General features: G+C 45.5%; 1 protein-coding gene across 1 annotated transcript in view; it reads right to left on the bottom strand.

The window, feature by feature from the left end:
• Positions 1-104: 104 nt before the first annotated feature.
• Positions 105-19,585, bottom strand: part of LOC127580613 (proline and serine-rich protein 2) — a 56,947-nt gene continuing 37,466 nt past the window's right edge. Inside the window, exons 2-4 of the mRNA XM_052034239.1 lie at positions 9,300-9,480; positions 6,349-6,583; positions 105-3,166 (exon numbers count right to left, since the gene is read on the bottom strand). Of these exons, the coding sequence (XP_051890199.1) occupies positions 2,193-3,166; positions 6,349-6,583; positions 9,300-9,425 (1,335 nt within the window). The 5' untranslated portion in view covers positions 9,426-9,480 and the 3' untranslated portion in view covers positions 105-2,192. The remainder of the gene's footprint in view (positions 3,167-6,348; positions 6,584-9,299; positions 9,481-19,585) is intronic.

Here is a 19,585-nt window from a genome sequence, read left to right on the forward strand (position 1 = left end):
AGTAGAGGGGAGAGAGCTGGTATAAAGAGGTGAGGGGAAGGGGTGGAGCAAGAGCCGGCAGGTGATGGGTGGATCCAGGTGAGGAGGGGTGACGGGCAGATGAAGGAGGGGAGGGTGGAGGTAGCGACAGAGGCCGGGAGGTGATGGGGTGGAAGCAAGTTATGGAATCTGATTAAAGGTGAATAGTGGAACCAAATAAGGGAGAGATGGTGGGCAGATGGGAATAGATCTAGTGAGTCTTGGATATTAATAGAATTAGCGTATATGGGATTCATGCGAGAGACTGGGCAGCATCAGCCACGATGTTATTGAAGCAGACTTGACAGGCTGAATAGTCCATTCCCGCTTCAATATTTGCTCCAATATTCAGTGAAATCCAAGGAAAATTTGCTTGAACCAGTGATAATGAAGGTGATAAATGTGATGTTAAAGAGTTGGGAGTTAATGGGGGATTTAAAAGGAGAAGAGGTAGACAGATATTGAATGCGTAAAGGGTTACGGGAGGTGCTAGAGACCTGCGCCATCAGCTGATATGTGTACTGATCCCACTTTTATCAGTGGTGTCACTAGGAACAGGCAGCATCTCCTGAGGATGCACAGAGCTCCAAGGATCAACCCACAACAGACTCCCTGTGCTGAGGTAGAAGGAGGAATCAGTGGACTCACTGTACGGGTGCGGATGAGGAACTAGAGGCAGACTCTTGGCTCGTTACGCCACCTCCATTGTTCAGCTCCATGTTAAAGGCTTCAGGGATGAGCAGTGGGCTAAGGGAGCAGCAGAGAATTCCCAGGGCTCCCGTCGGTCAGAATTATGGAAGAGTTGGACACAGGCCTGGGAAGGAACAACACCCTGACAAGAATGGAAATAAGGCTTTAGTTCATCACTTCTGAAAATGGTTTGAGACCAAAGGTTTTATAAGGGAGGGGCACAGTGACAGAGATGGGGAGTCCCTTATAATGCAAATTACAAAATTAGCCAGTGATTCTTAATGAACTATGGTTTCTTTATCTGCAGCTAAACTCGTTAGAATTACAAACCATCAGGACCAAGACCCTACACTGGGTCACTGTTAACATTGTTTTAAGACATTAGTGAACTGTTGGCAATCATTGTATTTTCATTGACAGGCAAAGTTGAACAAAATGGACACTCCCTTCACATAATTGAAAATTCTTGTTCATTAACTTAAGGTTTCATATTACAACCACTTTATGAAAAGAACCATATCCTCCAACATGTAATTATAACCCTTAATGCATTACTTAACATGAGGGAAAGTGCCTATTAATGTATCATTAAGGACAATATTAAAATAAAGATTTCTGAGGATTTGACAAAGACATCCATCATATTCCATTAATATCCTGTATAGAACGAGCAGCTTAATCCACTCTATTTGTTCTAGCTGATAGAATGTGCCCTGCTGAAAGATTAGTGATTTGCTTGCTATACTCTGCAAACACACCCAAAAATTATTGTACTGTTGGCCTTTTTGGGTGCAAGGACATAGTGTCCCAATATCAGCACTCACAGTTTGGGCAAGTTCTGCGCAGATCCAAACCACACAGATCAGGTAAGTGTCAATGCCCATATTCCCCTAGATATGGCTAATTTGTGAACTATTTGGCATAAACAGAGATCTATCAACACTTTGCAGGCTGGGACGATGATACGGGAGCAAAAGATGGAGGTTAGTATCTGACCAGATGTCATTTAGCATTCTCAGCTCACTGAGTTGCATCAAGGTGACGATTGTGACATTTATTTAGGCAAACAAACTCCTAGTGGTACACTATCTTTACACAGAGACAGTAACCCGCAGTACCCAACATTTTCCACCTTGAAGCTTTTTGGATGTCCTGCATTGCTCCAAACTGAATTAAAGAAATGAACGTTGCCCAATTGGGTGAGGTTGCTGTGTTCCACTGGGTTTATTTGTCTCCGGTGGGTCCCATGCCAAGATTTGCTGGGGTCCTTGTGAATGTAAAGTGGACAAGTTGACCAAGTGGGTACCTTTGTTCTGGGTCTAAACAGTGCAGATTCCCAGGCAATTGAATGTGAAGTCACAACCCAACAATTGTTCATGGAAATCCTTTTGGTTCAATCCAAAGGCAGCATAGAAGAACCTGCATCCTCATTTCTGAATTTAATAAAGCATTATAAATATTCCTGAAAGGGATCAGTCAGGACTTCACTGATCCTTGTTGATCTTCAACAGCCCCAACTTCCGGAGTGCTTCTTTCCGGGATTCGTCGGTTGAACCGCGACCCGAGAACTGGACAGTGATTCCCTGTGGCCGGAATCCCGACGGCTTTTGGAAAGACTGTGTTCTACGCACCGCCGAAGTGTTCAGTGATTCAGTCCGAGGGGGGGACTCTGTGGTTCCAGGTTTGGGGGTGGAAGCTTTTGAAGTAGGGCTGGTCACGTGACCACCGTTAGTCGCAGTATGGACCTTTACGGACTGACTTGAGCCAGAACCCCTGACCTTTGGTCTGAAGCCATTCGATAACCCCAAATCGGTCTCGTCCGACGATTCTTTGACCGACCCCAGCTTTGATGCTGCCTCAGCCATCGGTTCATTGGGCACAGACTGTTTCAAAGACAAACTCTGTCTTGGGCTACCAACTAAACCCTTGAGTTGTCTCTCATCCGACTCGGCAGCAAGGAGGCTTGCACCGCCAAGGTTGGCTAACACTTGAGCTTTGCGCTCTTGCACTTTGACTGCTGCTTTGGAGATAGTGCTGTTGTACTCCTTGTTGGACATGGAGATGCTAATGTTAGATGGAAACCTTTGGATCTTTGCATTTTTGTGCAGAAATGCCCGATTGTCAGTAGGCGAGGTTGGATTTGATCTGTCCTTCCCTTGGGTTGATGGCTTCCTCTCAGTTGGAGATGTGGGCTGCAGGATCCCGTTTCCTACATTTCTCGCTGCAATCTTCTGCGCAATAACCATTGGAGTTGGCACCGACCCCGGCGGCTTTGTCTGGCTGTAGTATGCTCGTCCGGGTTCTATTGCAGGTTCGGGAGCCGTCCTCTCAAGGCTCCTTTGCTTGGTTAACTGTGGTGTGTACGTAGTGGGAGGTGGGCTGCGTGGCTCCTTCACTGTGGGTTTTTCTTGGTTTACCTGGGCTTCCTCTTTCCGAAGTCTCCCTCTGCCTTCATCAACTAGAACAAAGAAAAGGAAGCAACTTTTGAAATACCGGAAGATGGATTGTCTTTTAACATAGTGGAGCAGCTTGTCGTGTGACTGCCTCACACCTCCAGTAACCCAGGTTCAATCTGTTTGCACGCTCTCCCCGTGACCGTGTGGGTTTCCTCCAGGTGCTCCGGTTTCCTCCCACAACCCAAAGACACGAGGATCACACGCTCTCCAACTCTTCCATAGCACAAACTGGAGGAGTAGCACCTCATTTTCCATCTTGGAACCTTGCAGCCTGACGGCATGTGTATCACGTTAGTGTACTGTGTACAGGACAGTACAGCACAGGAACAGGCCCTTCGGCCCACCAGGTCCGTGCTGGACATGATGCCAAATTAAACTAATTCCTTCTACCTGCTCCTGATCCATATCCCTCCATTCTCTGCACATCCACATGCCTTCCTAAAAGCCTCTTGAATGCCGCTATTGCACCTGCTACCATCACCACCCCTAGCGGCGCGTTCCAGGCACCCACCGCTCCCCGTGTGAAAATAACACTCGTCACCACTCATCTCCTTTAAGCTTTTCTCCTCTCACCTTAAAGCCGTCTCCGTTAATATTCGATGTTTCTAGAGCAACAAACAATCTGCTGGAGGGACTCAGCGGGTCGAGCAGCGTCTGTGGGGGGGGGGGGGGGGGGGAAGGAATCGTCACGGTTTGGGGCAAAACCCCGAAACGTCGACAATTCCCTTCACCTCAAAGATGCTGCTCGACCCTCGAGTTTAGTCGAGTTTATTGTCCAAGCGCAGTTTCCAAGCACAAACTGGAGGAACAGCAGCCCATTTTCTGTCTTAGAATCTCGCAGCCTAACGGCATGAATGTTGAATTCTCCCACTTTAGGTCATCCCACAACCCTCCCCTCACCACGCTTCTTCTCTTCTTCCCTTTCCGAGCCTCTTTTTTCCTCTCTCTCCTTACCTGTGACCCATCCCCCAGTGGATCTGCTCTCCCCTCCTCCCCCACACCTGCCCATCACTATCTCTTACCTGCATCTACCTATCACCACCCTGTGCCCACCCCGCCTCCCCTCTTTTGTCCACCTATCACTGCTCTGCTTTTCCCTCCTATATATCGGGCTTCCCCTTTTCCTATCTTCAGTCCTGAAGAAGGGTCCTGACCCGAAACGTTGACCGCCTGCTTTTCTCCACGGATGCTGCCTGGCCTGCTGAGTTCCTCCAGCATCATCATGTTTTTCATCTAGATTCCGGCATAGAACATAGAAAAACTACAGCACGATTTAGGCCCTTTGGCCCACAAAGCTGTGCTGGACATGTCCCTACCCTAGAAATTACTAGGTTTACCCATAGCCCTCTATTTCACTCAGCTCCATGTTCCTACCTAACCGTCTCTTGAAAGACCCTATCATATCCGCCTCCACCACTGTTTCCGGCAGCCCGTTCCACGCACTCACCACTCTCTGAGTAAAAAAACTTACCCCTGACATCTCCTCTATATCTACTCCCCAGCACCTTAAACCTATGTCCTCTTGTGGCCACCAATTCAGCCCTGGGGAAAAGCCTCTGACTATCTACCCTATCAATACCTCTCATCATCTTATACACCTCTATCAGGCCCCCCCTCATCCTCCGTCTCTCCAAGGAGAAAAGGCCGAGTGCCCTCAACCTGCTTTCATAAGGCACGCTCCGCATTCCAGGCAGCATCTGCAGCCCTCCATTTCTTTAGTAGGTTAATTGGCTGCTGTAAACTACCCCGAGTGCGTGGGTCAGTGGTGGAATCCGGGAGGAGTTGATGGGAATGTGGGGAGAATAAAATGGGATTGGTGTAACTAGCTGCTTGATGGTCAGGGCAGACTCAATGGTTGGAAGGGCCTGTTCCATACGGCAGTCTGGGTTTGTAATTTTTTAAAACTTACTCATGGGATGTCATACAGTCATACAGCACGGAAACAGGCCCTTCGGCCCAACTCATCCGCGCCAACCAAGGTGCTCACTTGAGCTAGTCCCATTTGCCTGCATTTGGCCCCTATTCCTCTAAAGCCTTCCTATTCACGTACCTGCTTAAATGTCTTGTAAGTGTTGTAATTGTACCTGCCTCTGCCACTTCCTCTGGCAGCTCGTTCCACATACCCGCCACCCTCTGGGTGACAATGTTGCCCCTCAGGTCCCCTTTAAATCTTTCCCCTCTCACTTACTCTAGTCACTGATCTAGGTCTCACATTTACTGCCCAATCCTAACTGCCTTTGATGTAGTCTCATCAATAAGACATTACAGGATGCTCCCACTGTTAGAAAGGCGGCAAAATGTTTCAAGGCAAGTTGGATAAGCATCATTGGGCAGTGACCTTGATTGGGAGGTGGAGGATGTGCCAGAGCTTTGAACGAGATAGAGTGTGGAGTCATAGAACACAGAACAGTACAGCACAGGAACAGGCCTTTTGGCCCACGAAATTGTGCCAAACTAATTAAACTACTAAACTGATCCCTTCTGCCTGCACAATGTCCATCTCCCTCCATTCTCTGTTCATCCATGTGCCCATCCAAGAGCCCCTTAAACGTCTCTATTGTATCTGCCTCCACCACCATCCCTGGCAGTGCATTCCAGGCACCCACCGCTCCCTGTGTAAAAAAAACTTGCCTCGCACATCTCATTTGAACTTTCCCCCTCTCACCTTAAATGCACATTCTCTGGTATTTGACATTTCAACCCTGGGAAAAAGATACCGGCTCTCTATCTATGCCTCTCATAATCTTATAAACTTCTATCTGGTCTCCCCTCAGCCGCTCCAGAGAGAACAACCCAATTTTGTCCTCTAATCCAGGTAGAGTTTTGGTAAACCTCTTCTGCACCTTCTCCAAAGCCTCCACATCCTTCCTGTAATGGGGCAAGCAGAACTGAATGCTGTACTCCAGATGCAGCCTAACCAGAGTTTTATAGATCTGCAATATAACTTCCTAACTCTTGAACCCAATGCCTCAACTAATAAACGCAAGCATGCCATATGCCTTCTTTTAACACCCTATCAACCTGTGCAGCCACTTTCAGGGAGCTATGGACTTGGCCCCCAAGATCCCTCTGTACATCAACACTGTTAAGGGTCCTGCCATTAACTGTAAAGTCAGCGATTTTACCTTGAATTGAACACATTGAAAACCATGGAACAAGAAGAAAGTTCAGTCATTTAACGTACCTGGAAACACGTTATCATATTTAGGGATGAATTCTACTGGCTGAGATTGGATGGCCACTAAATCAATGATCTCATTTTCTGAGTTACTCCTGGTTGGTGTGGCTGTATCCTCACTTTGTGCGCTGGAGTTTGAGCTACTTTCCTCAAAATCATCCTTCAGAGAATCCAGTGTGTTGTCAAAGAACAAAATGCACTCTTGTTCCTCGCGAGAAAGATAATTCATGAGCTCATCTTCCTACAGAAACAAAGTCCAAAAATTAGGCTTCAAAAGGAAAAGTGTCAGAAATGAGAATACAGTGAAAGTGCACATCAGGTCATTCACTCTTTGAAAGAACAAAAGGTCAAATCTGTCTGAGGTGGGTGTAAAAGATCCTTTGGCACTTGTTGGAAGAACAAGAGGTCCCTCTTGTAGACACAGGAGACTGCAGATGCTGGAACCTGGAGCAACAAACAATCTGCTAGAGGAACACAACAGGTCGAGCAGCATCTGTGAGGGGAAAATGATGGAAAGGACTATCCACCATGCCTTTGACTCCACAGATGCTGCTTGACCCGTTGAGTTCCTCCAGCAGTTTGTTTCCTCTCTTCTGTGGTTGTCCAATATTTATCCCTCAGTATAGAACACTAGCAAAATATATAACAAGGAAATTATAATAAAAACATCTTATCACATTGCTGATCTTATACCTAAAATGACATTGAAAGGGACCATTCTGCCCTTGGGTCTATGTCAGCTCCCAGGGGAACAATCCCTTGAATTGACTGCGGCATTTTCTACACTGGAAACAAATACTGCACCTCAGAAGTTGTAAAGCTCCTTGGAAGTAATGCCAATCTTCCCGTCCTTTGTGAGGTCTGAGGTTCTGCATCTTTTCACTATGATTTTAAACTCAATTGAGTTGTCCGAGACAGATTTTCAATTTAGCAGTGTCTGACAAGCAGACACAGCGAAAACGTTAAATAAGCTGTTGGAATTTCTGCAGCAGAAATGAACAGAAAGTTCACTGAAATTGCCATCTAATAGCAGGTATAAACTTCCAGCTCATTGATTGTAATGGTGCAGTGGTTAAACACTGGGCTATTGGTCTGGGCTCTTCATTCTACATACCAGAGAGCCAATTACTGTCTGGCCATTGTCTCTCCTTTACAACAATATTCTTTCTCCATGTTTGAAACCTTTTCTAGAGGGAAAAAAAGTTACAGAGCTTCCTTTATCTTTAAAAGTAAAATTATTCCCTGTTCATCTCTGATAAATAGTTGGTTGCAATTGACACAACCTGCAAATAAGTCAGCGATTGTGAGGCAGATCAAGGATCTCCTGAGCAATGTGACAAGGGGCTGTTGAAATGGAATTCTCTTTGGAAATGTGCTCTGTCTGGTTTGAGGAGATGGAACCTTCAGTTCATGAGCCAAGGTGGTTATTAAGTGCACCTTAACAGATGTACAGAGTTTTAGTATTCTTGTCTTTAAAGCCACAGCTGTGAGTTCAAGTCCCACCTCAGGCATTTAGAACATAGAACAGTACAGCACAGGAATAGGTGCCTTCATCGCACCACATCTGCACCGGACACGATGTTGAATTAAACTAAACCTCTTCTGCCTGCATATGATCCATTCCCCTCCTTTCCCTGCAGATTCACGTGCAACAGCCTCTTAAACGTCACCATCGTATCTGCCTCCACCACCACCCCTGGCAGCCCGTTCCAGGCACCCACCACTCTCTGTGTAAAAAAAACGTGCCTCGCACATCTCCTTTAAACTTTACCCCTCTCACCTTAAATGCATGTTCTTTGGTATTTGATATTTCTACCCTGGGGACAAGATTCTGACTGTCTCCCCTATCTGTGCCTCTCATCATTTTACAAACCTCTACCTCCGATGCTCCAGAGAAAACAACCCAAATTTGTCCAACTTCTTTTAGCTCATACCCTCTAATCCAGGCAACCTCCTGCATCCTCTCCAAAGCCTCCACAGCCTCATTATAGGAAGGATGTGGAAGCTTTAGAGAGGGTGCAGAGGAGATTTACCAGGATGCTGCCCGGATTTGAGAGCACGTCTTATGAGGATAGGTTGAGTGAGATAGGGCTTTTCTCCTTGGAGGAGGAGGATGAGAGGTGAATTGATAGAGGTGTACAAGATGATAAGAGGCATAGATCGAGTGGACAGTCAGAGACTTTTTCCCAGGGCGACAATGGCTAACAAGAGGGGACATAATTTTAAGGCGAATGGAGGAAGGTATAAGGGAGATGTCAGGGGTAAGTTTTTTTTTACACAGAGAGTGGTGGGTGCGTGGAACGCACTGCCAGAAGAGGTGGTGGGGGCAGATACATTAGGGACACTTAAGAGACTCTTAGATAGACACATGAATGTTAGAGAAGTGGGGAGCTATGTGGGAGGGAAGGGTTAGATGGATCTTAGAGCAGGATAAAATGTCAGCACAACATTGTGGGCCAAAGGGCCTGTACTGCGCTGTACTGTTCTATCCTCCCTGTAATGGGGCGACCAGAGCTGCACACAATACTCCAATTGCAGCCTAACCAAAGTTTTATACAGCTAACAACATGACTTTCTGACTCTTATACTCAGTGCCCCAACCAACGAAGACAAGCATGTCACATGCCTTCTTTACCACCCCATCTACTTACGTGACATGAAAAATCCCAAGGAATTATTTTTTGAAGAGGAGCAGTTGGCCCGCAGTATCCTGCCTAGTACTTCTCTCTCAATCAACATCAGTAAGACATAATTGGGAGCTTGCTGTGCATAAATTGGCTGCCACATTTCCTCAGAGCAACAGTAAATCGACACAAGGTGCTATAGAAATGTAAAAAAAATCTTCCTGGGAGCGAAGACAAACTCCTTCTCCAAACAAATAAAAGACAGTTGATCAACTTTAAATCTGAGCATTTAGTTTTCATTGGTCTGGAGATGACAGCAAGTTAGAAACTTACCGAATCAGAGTTCCGTGACGTGGAGCTGAAGCCACTGTCTCCATTTACCATCCTTTCAATGCTGTGTTGCTTAGAGCTCGGAGAAACATCAAAATCCATCTCTGCGTACAATGACTCCACTGGCATCTCAGGACAACAACAGCGGATGAATGCGAGACTGTTTTAAAATGGAACCTGTATCCTGTTGTATAAGATAAGGTATCTTTATTAGTCACATGTACATCGAAACACACAGTGAAATGCATCTTTTGTGTAGAGTGTTCTGGGGGCAGCCCGCAAGTGTTGCCACGCTTCCGGCGCCAACATATAGCATGCCCACAACTTCCTAACCCGTACATCTTTGGAATGTGGGAGGAAACCGGAGCACCCGGAGGAAACCAACGCAGACACGGGGAGAATGTACAAACTCCTTACAGACAGCGGCGGGAATTGAACCCGGGTCGCTGGCGCTGTAAAGCGTTATGCTAACCGCTACACTACCGTGCCTGCCAAATGGACGTCCCCTGGGTAAGGAACAATAGATGAAAGTTAAAATCTTCAGCCTGCAGGGTGGGATATGTTACAAGGTACATTTCTCAGGTGGTCTTTTCCTTGGTAAGGAAACTGATGTAACACTGCACTGTCATTTGCAAGAACACAACGGAACCACAGTTGTTCTCAATAAGGTGATCAGTATGGGGAATAGTGAACTCAAAAACATGAGGGCTTAGAGGGGAGATGAACAAACCTTAAGCATCTAGAGTATGTTTGGTCCCCCTGAAAGAGTGATGGAGGCAGAAGCCCTCAGCGTATTTAGCAGAGCATTTGCTGAACCAGAAACCACGGATCAAAAGTGTGGAAGTGGATTAGAATGGATACCTATGTCTGCTGAGACAGCTTGTGTGTGATGGACTGAATGTTCCACTTCTGTAGTACAAACCTCTGCGAGAGTGCGGGTAGAATTGGCAGGATGTAAGAGTCTGTAGGATGGTGGATGTGACATGCAGAACAGGGCTGGAGATGTGAGAAGGTATAAAAGGAAGATCCAACAGCTGGCTGGATTCTGTGGAATGCTAGATCAGGACCATCCATGGGATTCTGTGGATCCATCCATCAATGTCCAGTTACAACCCATTACTTCATCCACCTTGCAATGTTGCTTGTTCAATTAATTACGGAATTTTGCAGCCAGAACCCACTTAAACCAGCCCAATCCCAATTCTTTGTACTTCAAGAATTGGCCAGCTGGACATATTTCTAACACATGGAAAAGTCACAGAAGTCTGGAACTGCTTCAGTGGCTCAGCAAGGATTTCCATCTGGTCCACCGTCCCAGTGCCTGCCTGGTCTTTTGTGGCTTGGTCTTCACGCCAGGCATCCAGCATTACCCTACGTTGTCCTAAAGCTGCAGTTGCACAGGGGCACTGCAATAGTGCTGGAGTGCAGAGGAGATCCACCAGGATGTTGCGTGTAATGCAGTGACTCAGTTACGAGGAGAGACTGGGTCTGTTTTCCCTGGAGCAGAGGAAGTCAATAGAGGAGGTGACTGAGGTATATAAAATTAGGAGGAGTACAGAGAGGGTAGACTGCAGGAATATCTTGGAGTTGGAATATTATTGTCACTGGTACAGTGAAAAACTTGTCTTGCACACTGTTCATGCCGATTAATTCATTACATAGTACATTGAGGTAAAACAACACAGAATAAAGTGTTACAGTTACAGAGGAAGTGCAATTCAGGTAGACAATAAGGAGCAAGGTCATAACAAGGTAGATTGTGAGGTCAAGAGTTCATCTTATTGAACTAGTGGACCATTCAATAGGCTTATAACAGCAGGATAAAAGCTGTCCTTGAGCTTGGTGGGACGTGCTTTCAGGCTTTTCTATCTTCTCCAGATGGGAGGGTGGAGAAGACGATGCCCAGGGTGGGTGGGGTCTTTGATTACGTCGGCTTCTTTCCTGAGGCAATGGGAAACGTAGACGGTGCCCATGGAGGGGAGGCTGGTTTCCGTGATCCACTGGGCTGTGTCCACAACTCTCTGCACTTTCTTGCAATGGTACTACAGTTGAAAGTCAAGCAGAAGGGGGTAAACCAGCTCACTAGCAAGGCCACTGCCTGGAACTTGTGTGGCGTACATGTTACTTATCAGCCCATCCCAGGTCTTGCTCCGCACGGGAAAGGATTGCTTCATTGTCTGAGGAGTCGTGAGTGGAACAGAACACTCTGTGACCTGTTCCTGCTTTTGACCTTACAGGGAAAGGTTGCAACTGATCCCATTGCCTTCCCCTGCCAAGTTAACCACGTTCTGATGTTCTGTGACTAAACAGCAGCGGCCAGTTCATGGGTATCCCATTGAGAAAGAATTCGTTGAATAAACGATGAAGTAATTGAACACGGACAGCCTGGAAGCAGTGCCATGTCAGTTGGGAGTTGTCCCAAAGCCCTGCTGCAAATTTGTTCTTTCCTTTCCTATTCCGGGATCAGTACTTGTGCAGTTGGATTGTTCCGAGGGCAGGGTTCCACCACCTCACCCCAGTGACTCATCGGCGTGTTCACTGTTTACTGAGCCACGGATGTGAAGTTGCCACCTTTTCTCAAGTGTGAACTCAACAGAGGGAGGGACCAGGTCTGTGACTCGGAATGGGATAAATGCTCTGGATGTTTGTGTTGTCAAATGTTTTCCAACACAAATAACCAAGACCTTTTAATTGCTCTGAGGATACCCACTCTATGACTCTACGAAACAAGGCTATCCTCAGAAATGGGCCCTTCAGCCCACCACATCCATGCTGCCCCATTTTGCCCTTCTATACTAACCCCATTTGCCTGCATTAGGACTGTGATATTGGTCAACGGTCTACACACACGATCCACATCTTAAAAGCAGCGTTCTGAAAGCAAAATCATAGTTGACTTCATAACATATACTACCAGCAAGAGTTTTAGTGAAGTATTAAATAGTAAGTATTCTCAGAAGGTCTTCGAGGGTTCCTTGTGACCAACAACAGGACTTCAGGCCCTTAATACACTCAATGCCCAAGGGTTGAACAACTCTGTTACCAATTCAGTTGCAAGCAATAAAGTTTAATAACTAAATAACCGCATGAGTTCAAGAGTCCGGAAATTACATTGCAGCTTTATAAAACTCTGGTTAGGCCGCATCTGGAGTATTGCACTCAATTCTGGTCGCCCCATTATAGGAAGGATGTGGAGGCTTTGGAGAGGGTGCAGAAGAGGTTCACCAGGATGCTGCCTGGATTAGAGGGTATTGGTATTGGTTTATTATTGTCACTTGTACCGAGGTACAGTGAAAAACTTGCCTTGCATACTGATCGTCAATTCATTACACAGTGCAGTTACATTGAGTTAGTACAGAGTGCATTGATGTAGTACAGAGTGCATTGATGTAGTACAGGTAAAAACAACAACAGTACAGAGTAAAGTGTCACAGCTACAGAGAAAGTGCAGTGCAATAAGGTGCAAGGTCACAATGAGGTAGATCGTGAGGTCAGAGTCCATCCCATTGTATAAGGGAACTGTTCAATAGTCTTATCACAGGCATGGGCTATAAGGTGAGGTTGGACGAACTTGGGTTGTTTTCTCTGGAGCGTCGGAGGCTGAGGGGAGACCTGATAGAAGTTTATAAGATTATGAGAGGCATAGATAGACAGCTGGTATCTTTTTCCCGGGGAGAAACATTTAATACTTGAGGGCATGCATTTAAAGTGAGAGGGGGAAGTCCAAAAGAGATGTGCAGGCAAGTTTTGGCAGGTGCTTGCAATGCGCTGCTAGGAGTGGTGGTGGAGGCAGATACGACAGAGGCATTCAAGAGGCTCTTAGATAGGCGCATGAATGTGCAGAGAATGGAGGGATACGGATCTTGTGCAGAGAGAAGGGATTAGGCATGATTAGCTTAATTAGTTTGGCACAGCATTGTGGGCCGAAGGGCCTGTTCCTATTCTATGTTCTAACCAAAAATACCCAGTAAGAGGGGAGGACCTGATAGAAGTACGCAAGATTGCCGAATGGATGGAATGCAGTGTAGACTTCCCAGAGTCTTCCACAACTCCAAGGCTTAACTTACAAGGAGTGATCACACAAACTAGGGTTGTATTACCTGGAATTTGGAAGGTTAACAGATGTTTTGTTTGAAATTTAAGATATAAAAGGAGAACTGATAGTTTCTTTACACCCACCTTACTTAGTTGGGGAGCATAGTACTTGTGGCAGAGTATAATGATTAGAACCAGGATTTCAGAAACCCTTCAATATTGGGGGAGTGGATCACTTTGCAGACAGCATTTGATGCTGGATCTATTGCTAACTCTGATATTTTATCATTAATTGGAGATCTGAAGGGACAAGACAAGAATATGATCACAAATTAGCCAGAATCCCACTGAGTGGCAAAGCAAGCTCAAGGGGCTATGTACTCAGCAGTCCTGTTCCTATAGCTTCTGCTATAACACAGCTACTGCACTGTTAGCCTGGATTTTTTGCATTTAAGTCTCTGTTCAAGACCTTGAACCCACACCCTTCTGATAGCAAGCATCACCCCCTGAACAATACCAGAGGCATCCAAGCAAGGATGAATTCACTGGGTTACATAAACAAGGATTGAGTTGCATTGTAAAGAATGAATGAAGCTAATTCAACACAGACATAATCCTTCTCTGTAATATTCAATGGAAACAATACAAGACTGATAATGGAACAAGAATTCGATGTGATGCACTGAGGGTGCCAAGGAGTGAAAACAAATATACTGCCCTATAGCATGAAGTATTCATTCTGTAATAGTTCTGCATTACTTATTCGTCGCAGTTCACATTGTAATAATCCACACCAATGAGTTATTGGAGTACTTTGTATGCCTTGTATATCAGGGACACTAACAGATATATGAACGGTACACCTGTATGAGCCGTATGCAAGACAAGTTTTTCACTGTACCTCAGTACAAGTGACAATAATAAACCAATACAACTAATAGGGTAAGGTCGTGGCACAGTGGTACAGTTGCTACAGCTGTTGACTCATGGCTCCGGCGACCACGTGTTCAATCCTGACTGGGTTCCACCTGCGATCAGGTATGTGTGTTTCCTCCGGAAGTTCCGGTTCCCTCCCACATACCAAAGACGCACGGATGGGCAGGTTAATTGACCACTGCAGCTTGTCCCTAATGTGTGAAGGCGAGTGGTATGTAGTGGAAGGCGAGGGTTCCCTTATTTGGCGAGGTTGTCGCGAATTTGTTTCCGTGCTGTACACTGGAAGTGTGGTGGCCAGGTGGTTAAATTACTGGAATACCACAAGATGGTCTGAACCATTAAGCAAAGACACGTGTTCAAATCCCACCACAGCAGCTGGGGAATTTAAATACTAGTAATTCAGTGGAATGAGGAACTAGTCTCAGGATGTCGCCTGGATTAGAGTGTATTAGTGATAGAGGTTGGACAAAGTTGGCTAGTTTTCTCTGGAACACTGGAGGCTGTGGGGAGATGTCTGTACATCAATGCTCCTAAGGGTCCTACCCTTTACGGTATACTTTCCCTTTACATTTGACCTCCCAAGTGTAACATCTCATACTTGCCACGATTAAACTCCATTTGCCATTTCTTTGCCTTTAGGTGCAATTGATTTATATCAATAACATAATAATTAGCTGCAAATTCCTCACAAGTTCAGATGAAATAAACTCAATAATTAGGATTGACATTCATTATTTTGTCTAAAAAGACCCAAAAAATCATTAATACTTAAAATTAATATTAATACTAATTAAAAGCATTAATACCAAACCAACTTTCAGTCCCATTATCAACCATACGAAGATTGGACGTGTATCGCAGAGGAAATTGTGGACACAGCCCAGTCCATCACGCAAACCAGCCTCCCCTCCATTGGCTCTGTCTACACTTCCCGCTGCCTCAGGAAAGCAGCCAACATAATCAAGTCTCCTCCCACTCCAGACATTCTCTCTTCTCCCCCCTCTCATTGGATGTAGAACACTACAGCACAGCACAGGCCCCTCGGCCCACGATGTTGTGCCGACATTTTATCCTGCTCTAAGATCTAGCTAACCCTTCCCTCCCACATAGCCCTCCATTTTTCTATCATTCATGTGTCTAAGAGTCTCTTAAATGTCCCTAATATATCTGCCCCCACAACCTCTGCCGGCAGTGCGTTCCACGCACCCACCACTCTCTGTGTAAAAAAACTTACCCGACATCCCCCTTATACCTTCCTCCAATCACCTTAAAATTATGTCCCCTCGTGTGAGCCATTGTCGCCCTGGGAAAAAGTCTCTGACTGTCCACTCGATCTATGCCTCTTATCATCTTGTACACCTCTATCAAGTCACCTCTCACCCTCCTTCTCTCCAAAGAGAAAAGCCCGAGCTCACTCAAACTATCCTCGGAAGACATGTTCGCCAATCCAGGCAGCATCTTGGTAAATCTCCCTGACAGATGATACAAAACCTTGAAAGCACGTTCCACCAGACTGAAGGACAGCTTCTACCCTGCTGTTTTCAGACTCTTGAATGGACCTCTCATACGCTAAAGATGAACTCTTGATCTCCCAATCTACCTCGTTATGGCCCTTACACTTTATTTGTTTACCTGCGCCGTTCTCTGCGACAAAATATTCTGCATTCTGTTTTCTTTTTACTACCTCAACATAATTAGTATGGAATGATCTGTCTGGATGGCACGGAAACAAAGTTTTTCCACTGTACGTGACAATAATAAACCAATTTCTGATGGGTATTAATTTTGCTTTAAGTGGATACTGGATCCACCCACCATAGCTGCTGAATATCTGCCAATCTAGCTGGATTTGAGAACTGTCGCTGGACACGCCCAAATTTTGAGCCACATTCAAGAGAACTGCACGCTTCCATTGTGAGAGGTGGTTTGAAAACAGAGGCAAATGCAGGGTGTCTCCAGAACACAGTCTAATAATAAAAGCCGCATTCTAAATTCAAACTGCCTTCCTGCTTTTCCTGTTGAATTCTCTGAGAATGCATGGAAAACAGGTTACAGCTTGCTGGATGTAATTCAAATATAATAGTTCCCTCATCAACAGTCTCCTCTCTCCCTGCTTGCTGAATAAATGGGTCATTGGGAGTGCTCAGAACTCTTGCCTGTTATGCAATATTCAGTGGTAGAGTCTAGGGGAGGGAGGGGGATTAAGGGATGGGAGAAAATGGGATTAGTGTAGGATTGGTGTCAATAGGTGCTTGATGGTTAGCACAGCCTCAGTGGGCCAAAGGGCCTGTTTCGGTGCTGTGTGACTCTACAGAGAAGAAAATGTGAAACAAAGATAACTTTAAAAGATTTAGAACGGCACAGGAACAGGCCCTTCGGCCCACAATGTCTGTGCTGACCATGATGCCAAATTAAACTGAATCTCTTCTGCCTGCACATGGTCCATATCCCTCCATATTCATGTACTGGTATTGGTATTGGTTTATTATTGTCACTTGTACTGAGGTGCAGTGAAAAACTTGCCTTGCATACCAATCGTACAGGTCAGTTCATTACACAGTGTAGTTACATTGAGTTAGTACAGAGTGCATTGATGTAGTACAGGCAAAGACAATAACAGTACAGAGTAAAGTGTCACAGCTACAGAGAAAGTGCAGTGCAATAAGGTGCAAGGTCACAACAAGGTAGATCATGAGGTCAGAGTCCATCTCATCGTATAAGGGAACCGTTCAATAGTCTTATCACAGTGGGATAGAAGCTGTCTTTAAGTCTGGTGGTACGTGCCCTCAGGCTCCTGTATCTTCTACCTGATGGAAGAGGAGAGAAGAGAGAATGACCCGGGTGGGTGGGGTCTTTGATTATGTTGGCTGCTTCACTAAGACAGCGAGAGGTAAAGTCCAAGGAGGGGACACTGGTGTCCGTGATGCTCTGGGCTGTCTCCACAACTCCCTGCAGTTTCTTGTGGTCCTGGGCAGAGCAGTTGCCGTACCAAGCCGTGATGCATCCAGATAGGATGCTTTCTACGGTGCATGGGTAAAAATTGGTGTCTATCTAGCAGCCTCTTAAACACCACCATTGTATCTGCTTCCACCATCACTTCTCGTAGCCTGTTCCAGGCACAAGCTTTTGGTTTTAGTTTGAAAGTAAACTTTTGTTTTTAAACATACACCCATAAGGAAATGAAGTCTCCAAAACAATGCAGCAAACTTGAATGGCGTGGTTTTCTGGTGCCCGTAAAATGACTGTGAGCAGGCACTGGATGCTTCAGGAAACAAAACCATTGGCAGCAGCTAAGAGATGCTTGGAATGTTGTAGATGTTTGCCAGAGGCATCACTCTGTCAATCTCACGCGGCTATCAATAGGAGCCCTGTTGTTGATAACGAGAAGCAAACAGGCCCCATTTTCTGTGAACATACCCGGTATTGGCCTTAAATAAAGCTTGTTCATTAATTTTAATCAAGTTCACAGTTTGATATAGAAATCTACATTTAAAATGATTCACTGATGTTCATCAGGGAAGGGTATCTGTCTTGTTCCCCTTTTGGGGTTAATAGACCAATAATAGAGACCCAAGTTCGGGTCCCACTAAGGCAGCTGTAGAATGTAAATTCAAATTAATAATCCAGAATCTTAAAAAATCCCAACTAGTTATTAGTAGCAACATCAGAACTATGGACTGCTATTAACACCCAGCTTGTTCACTAATGTCTATCAAGGATGAAATGGGATGTCCCTGGCAGAGTCACGGCCTAGTATGGAAACCCCAACTCACAGGAACTCAAGAGGCTACAGAGAGAGGTGGGACTCAGCCAGTTCCATCACGGGTACAGCTCTCCCCACCATCAAGGACATCTACAAGAGGCGATGTCTCAGGAAGGTGACATCCATCATCAGGGACACCCACCATCCGGGCCATGCCCTCTTCTCAATGCTGCCATCAGGCAGGAGGTACAGGAGCCTGAAGACCCCACACCTCAAGGATCAACAACAGCTTCTTCTCCACTGCCACCAGGTTCTCGAACCCACCTGGAAAACCCTATCTCCAACCCTATTTCTTATTTTCTCTCTCAACTTGCACTAATATTGTTATTTTTTTGTCACGTAACTTATACATAACGTGCTAATTTAAGTTTACGTTAACTTATATTTGTCCTCCTCTTGTAATGTACTGAGCTGCTACTGCAAAAGGCTAATTTTCTTGCCATCTATACCCCCATGTATCTATGCCGATGACAATAAATTTGAACTTCTGTGACTACACAATACAATAGTTCGATATTCAGCACTACTGAGAGGAGATCTTTGTTCTACATTTCTCTGATTAACTGAATTTTAATTCCCCAGCAAGCAAGGTGAGACATGAACTCATGTCTGGATAATGACAGTCAAATCAAGTCTGCTCTGGGACAGGTGATCCACCCAGACCGAACCTGGCAGGAAAATCTCCGACAGCCTTGTGCTGCTCAGGGATACCATCGCCTCTGCTCAGGACAGAGGGGTGGACACCCGCCTGGTCAGCTTGGAGCAGGACAAGACCTTTGACAGGATACCGTACACGGACATGATGGACACGCTCTCCAAAATGGGCTTTGGGGAGGGAATCAGGAATAGGATTCAACTGCAGATATCCGTAGTGCAGACCAAATCAGTGGATGGGAAACAGATAGCTTCACCATCGAGTCTGGGATAAGGCAGGGTTGTCCACTTTCTGGCATTGTGCTGCATAGAATCCTTTGTCAAATCCATCAAGAACCATGGGCATAAGAAAGCTGATGATGCCAGGCCTCAGGTCAAACCAATAACACTGTGAATGTATAGAGTAAGTTGGCTTATTATTGTCATATGTACCGAGGTACAGTGGAAAAACTTTGTTTTGCATGCCATCCATACAGATCATTTCATTACAACAGTGCATTGAGGTAGTACAAGGGAAAACAATAACAGAATGCAGAATAAAGTGTTACAGTCACAGAGAAAGTGCAGTGCAGGCAGACAATAAGGTGCAAGGTCATAACGAGGTAGGTTGTGGGGTCAAGGAGCCATCTAATCGTTCAGTAGTCTTACAACAGCGGGATAGAAGCAGTCCTTGAGCCTGGTGGTACGTGCTTTCAGGCTTTTATATCTTCTGCCCAATGGAAGGGGGGAGAAGAGAGAATGTCCGGGTGGGAGGGGTCTTTGATTACGTTGGCTGCTTTACCAAGGCAACGAGAAGTGTAAAGAGTCCATGGAGAACAGAACTATGCATGTAAATAGTCATAATGTTCTCTGTATTTCTTGTGTCTATTTTTAATGAATAAACTATATAAATGAAACTTAA

Source organism: Pristis pectinata, chromosome 19, assembly GCF_009764475.1.
Source record: "Pristis pectinata isolate sPriPec2 chromosome 19, sPriPec2.1.pri, whole genome shotgun sequence".
NCBI classification, from domain to species: Eukaryota; Metazoa; Chordata; class Chondrichthyes; order Rhinopristiformes; family Pristidae; genus Pristis; species Pristis pectinata.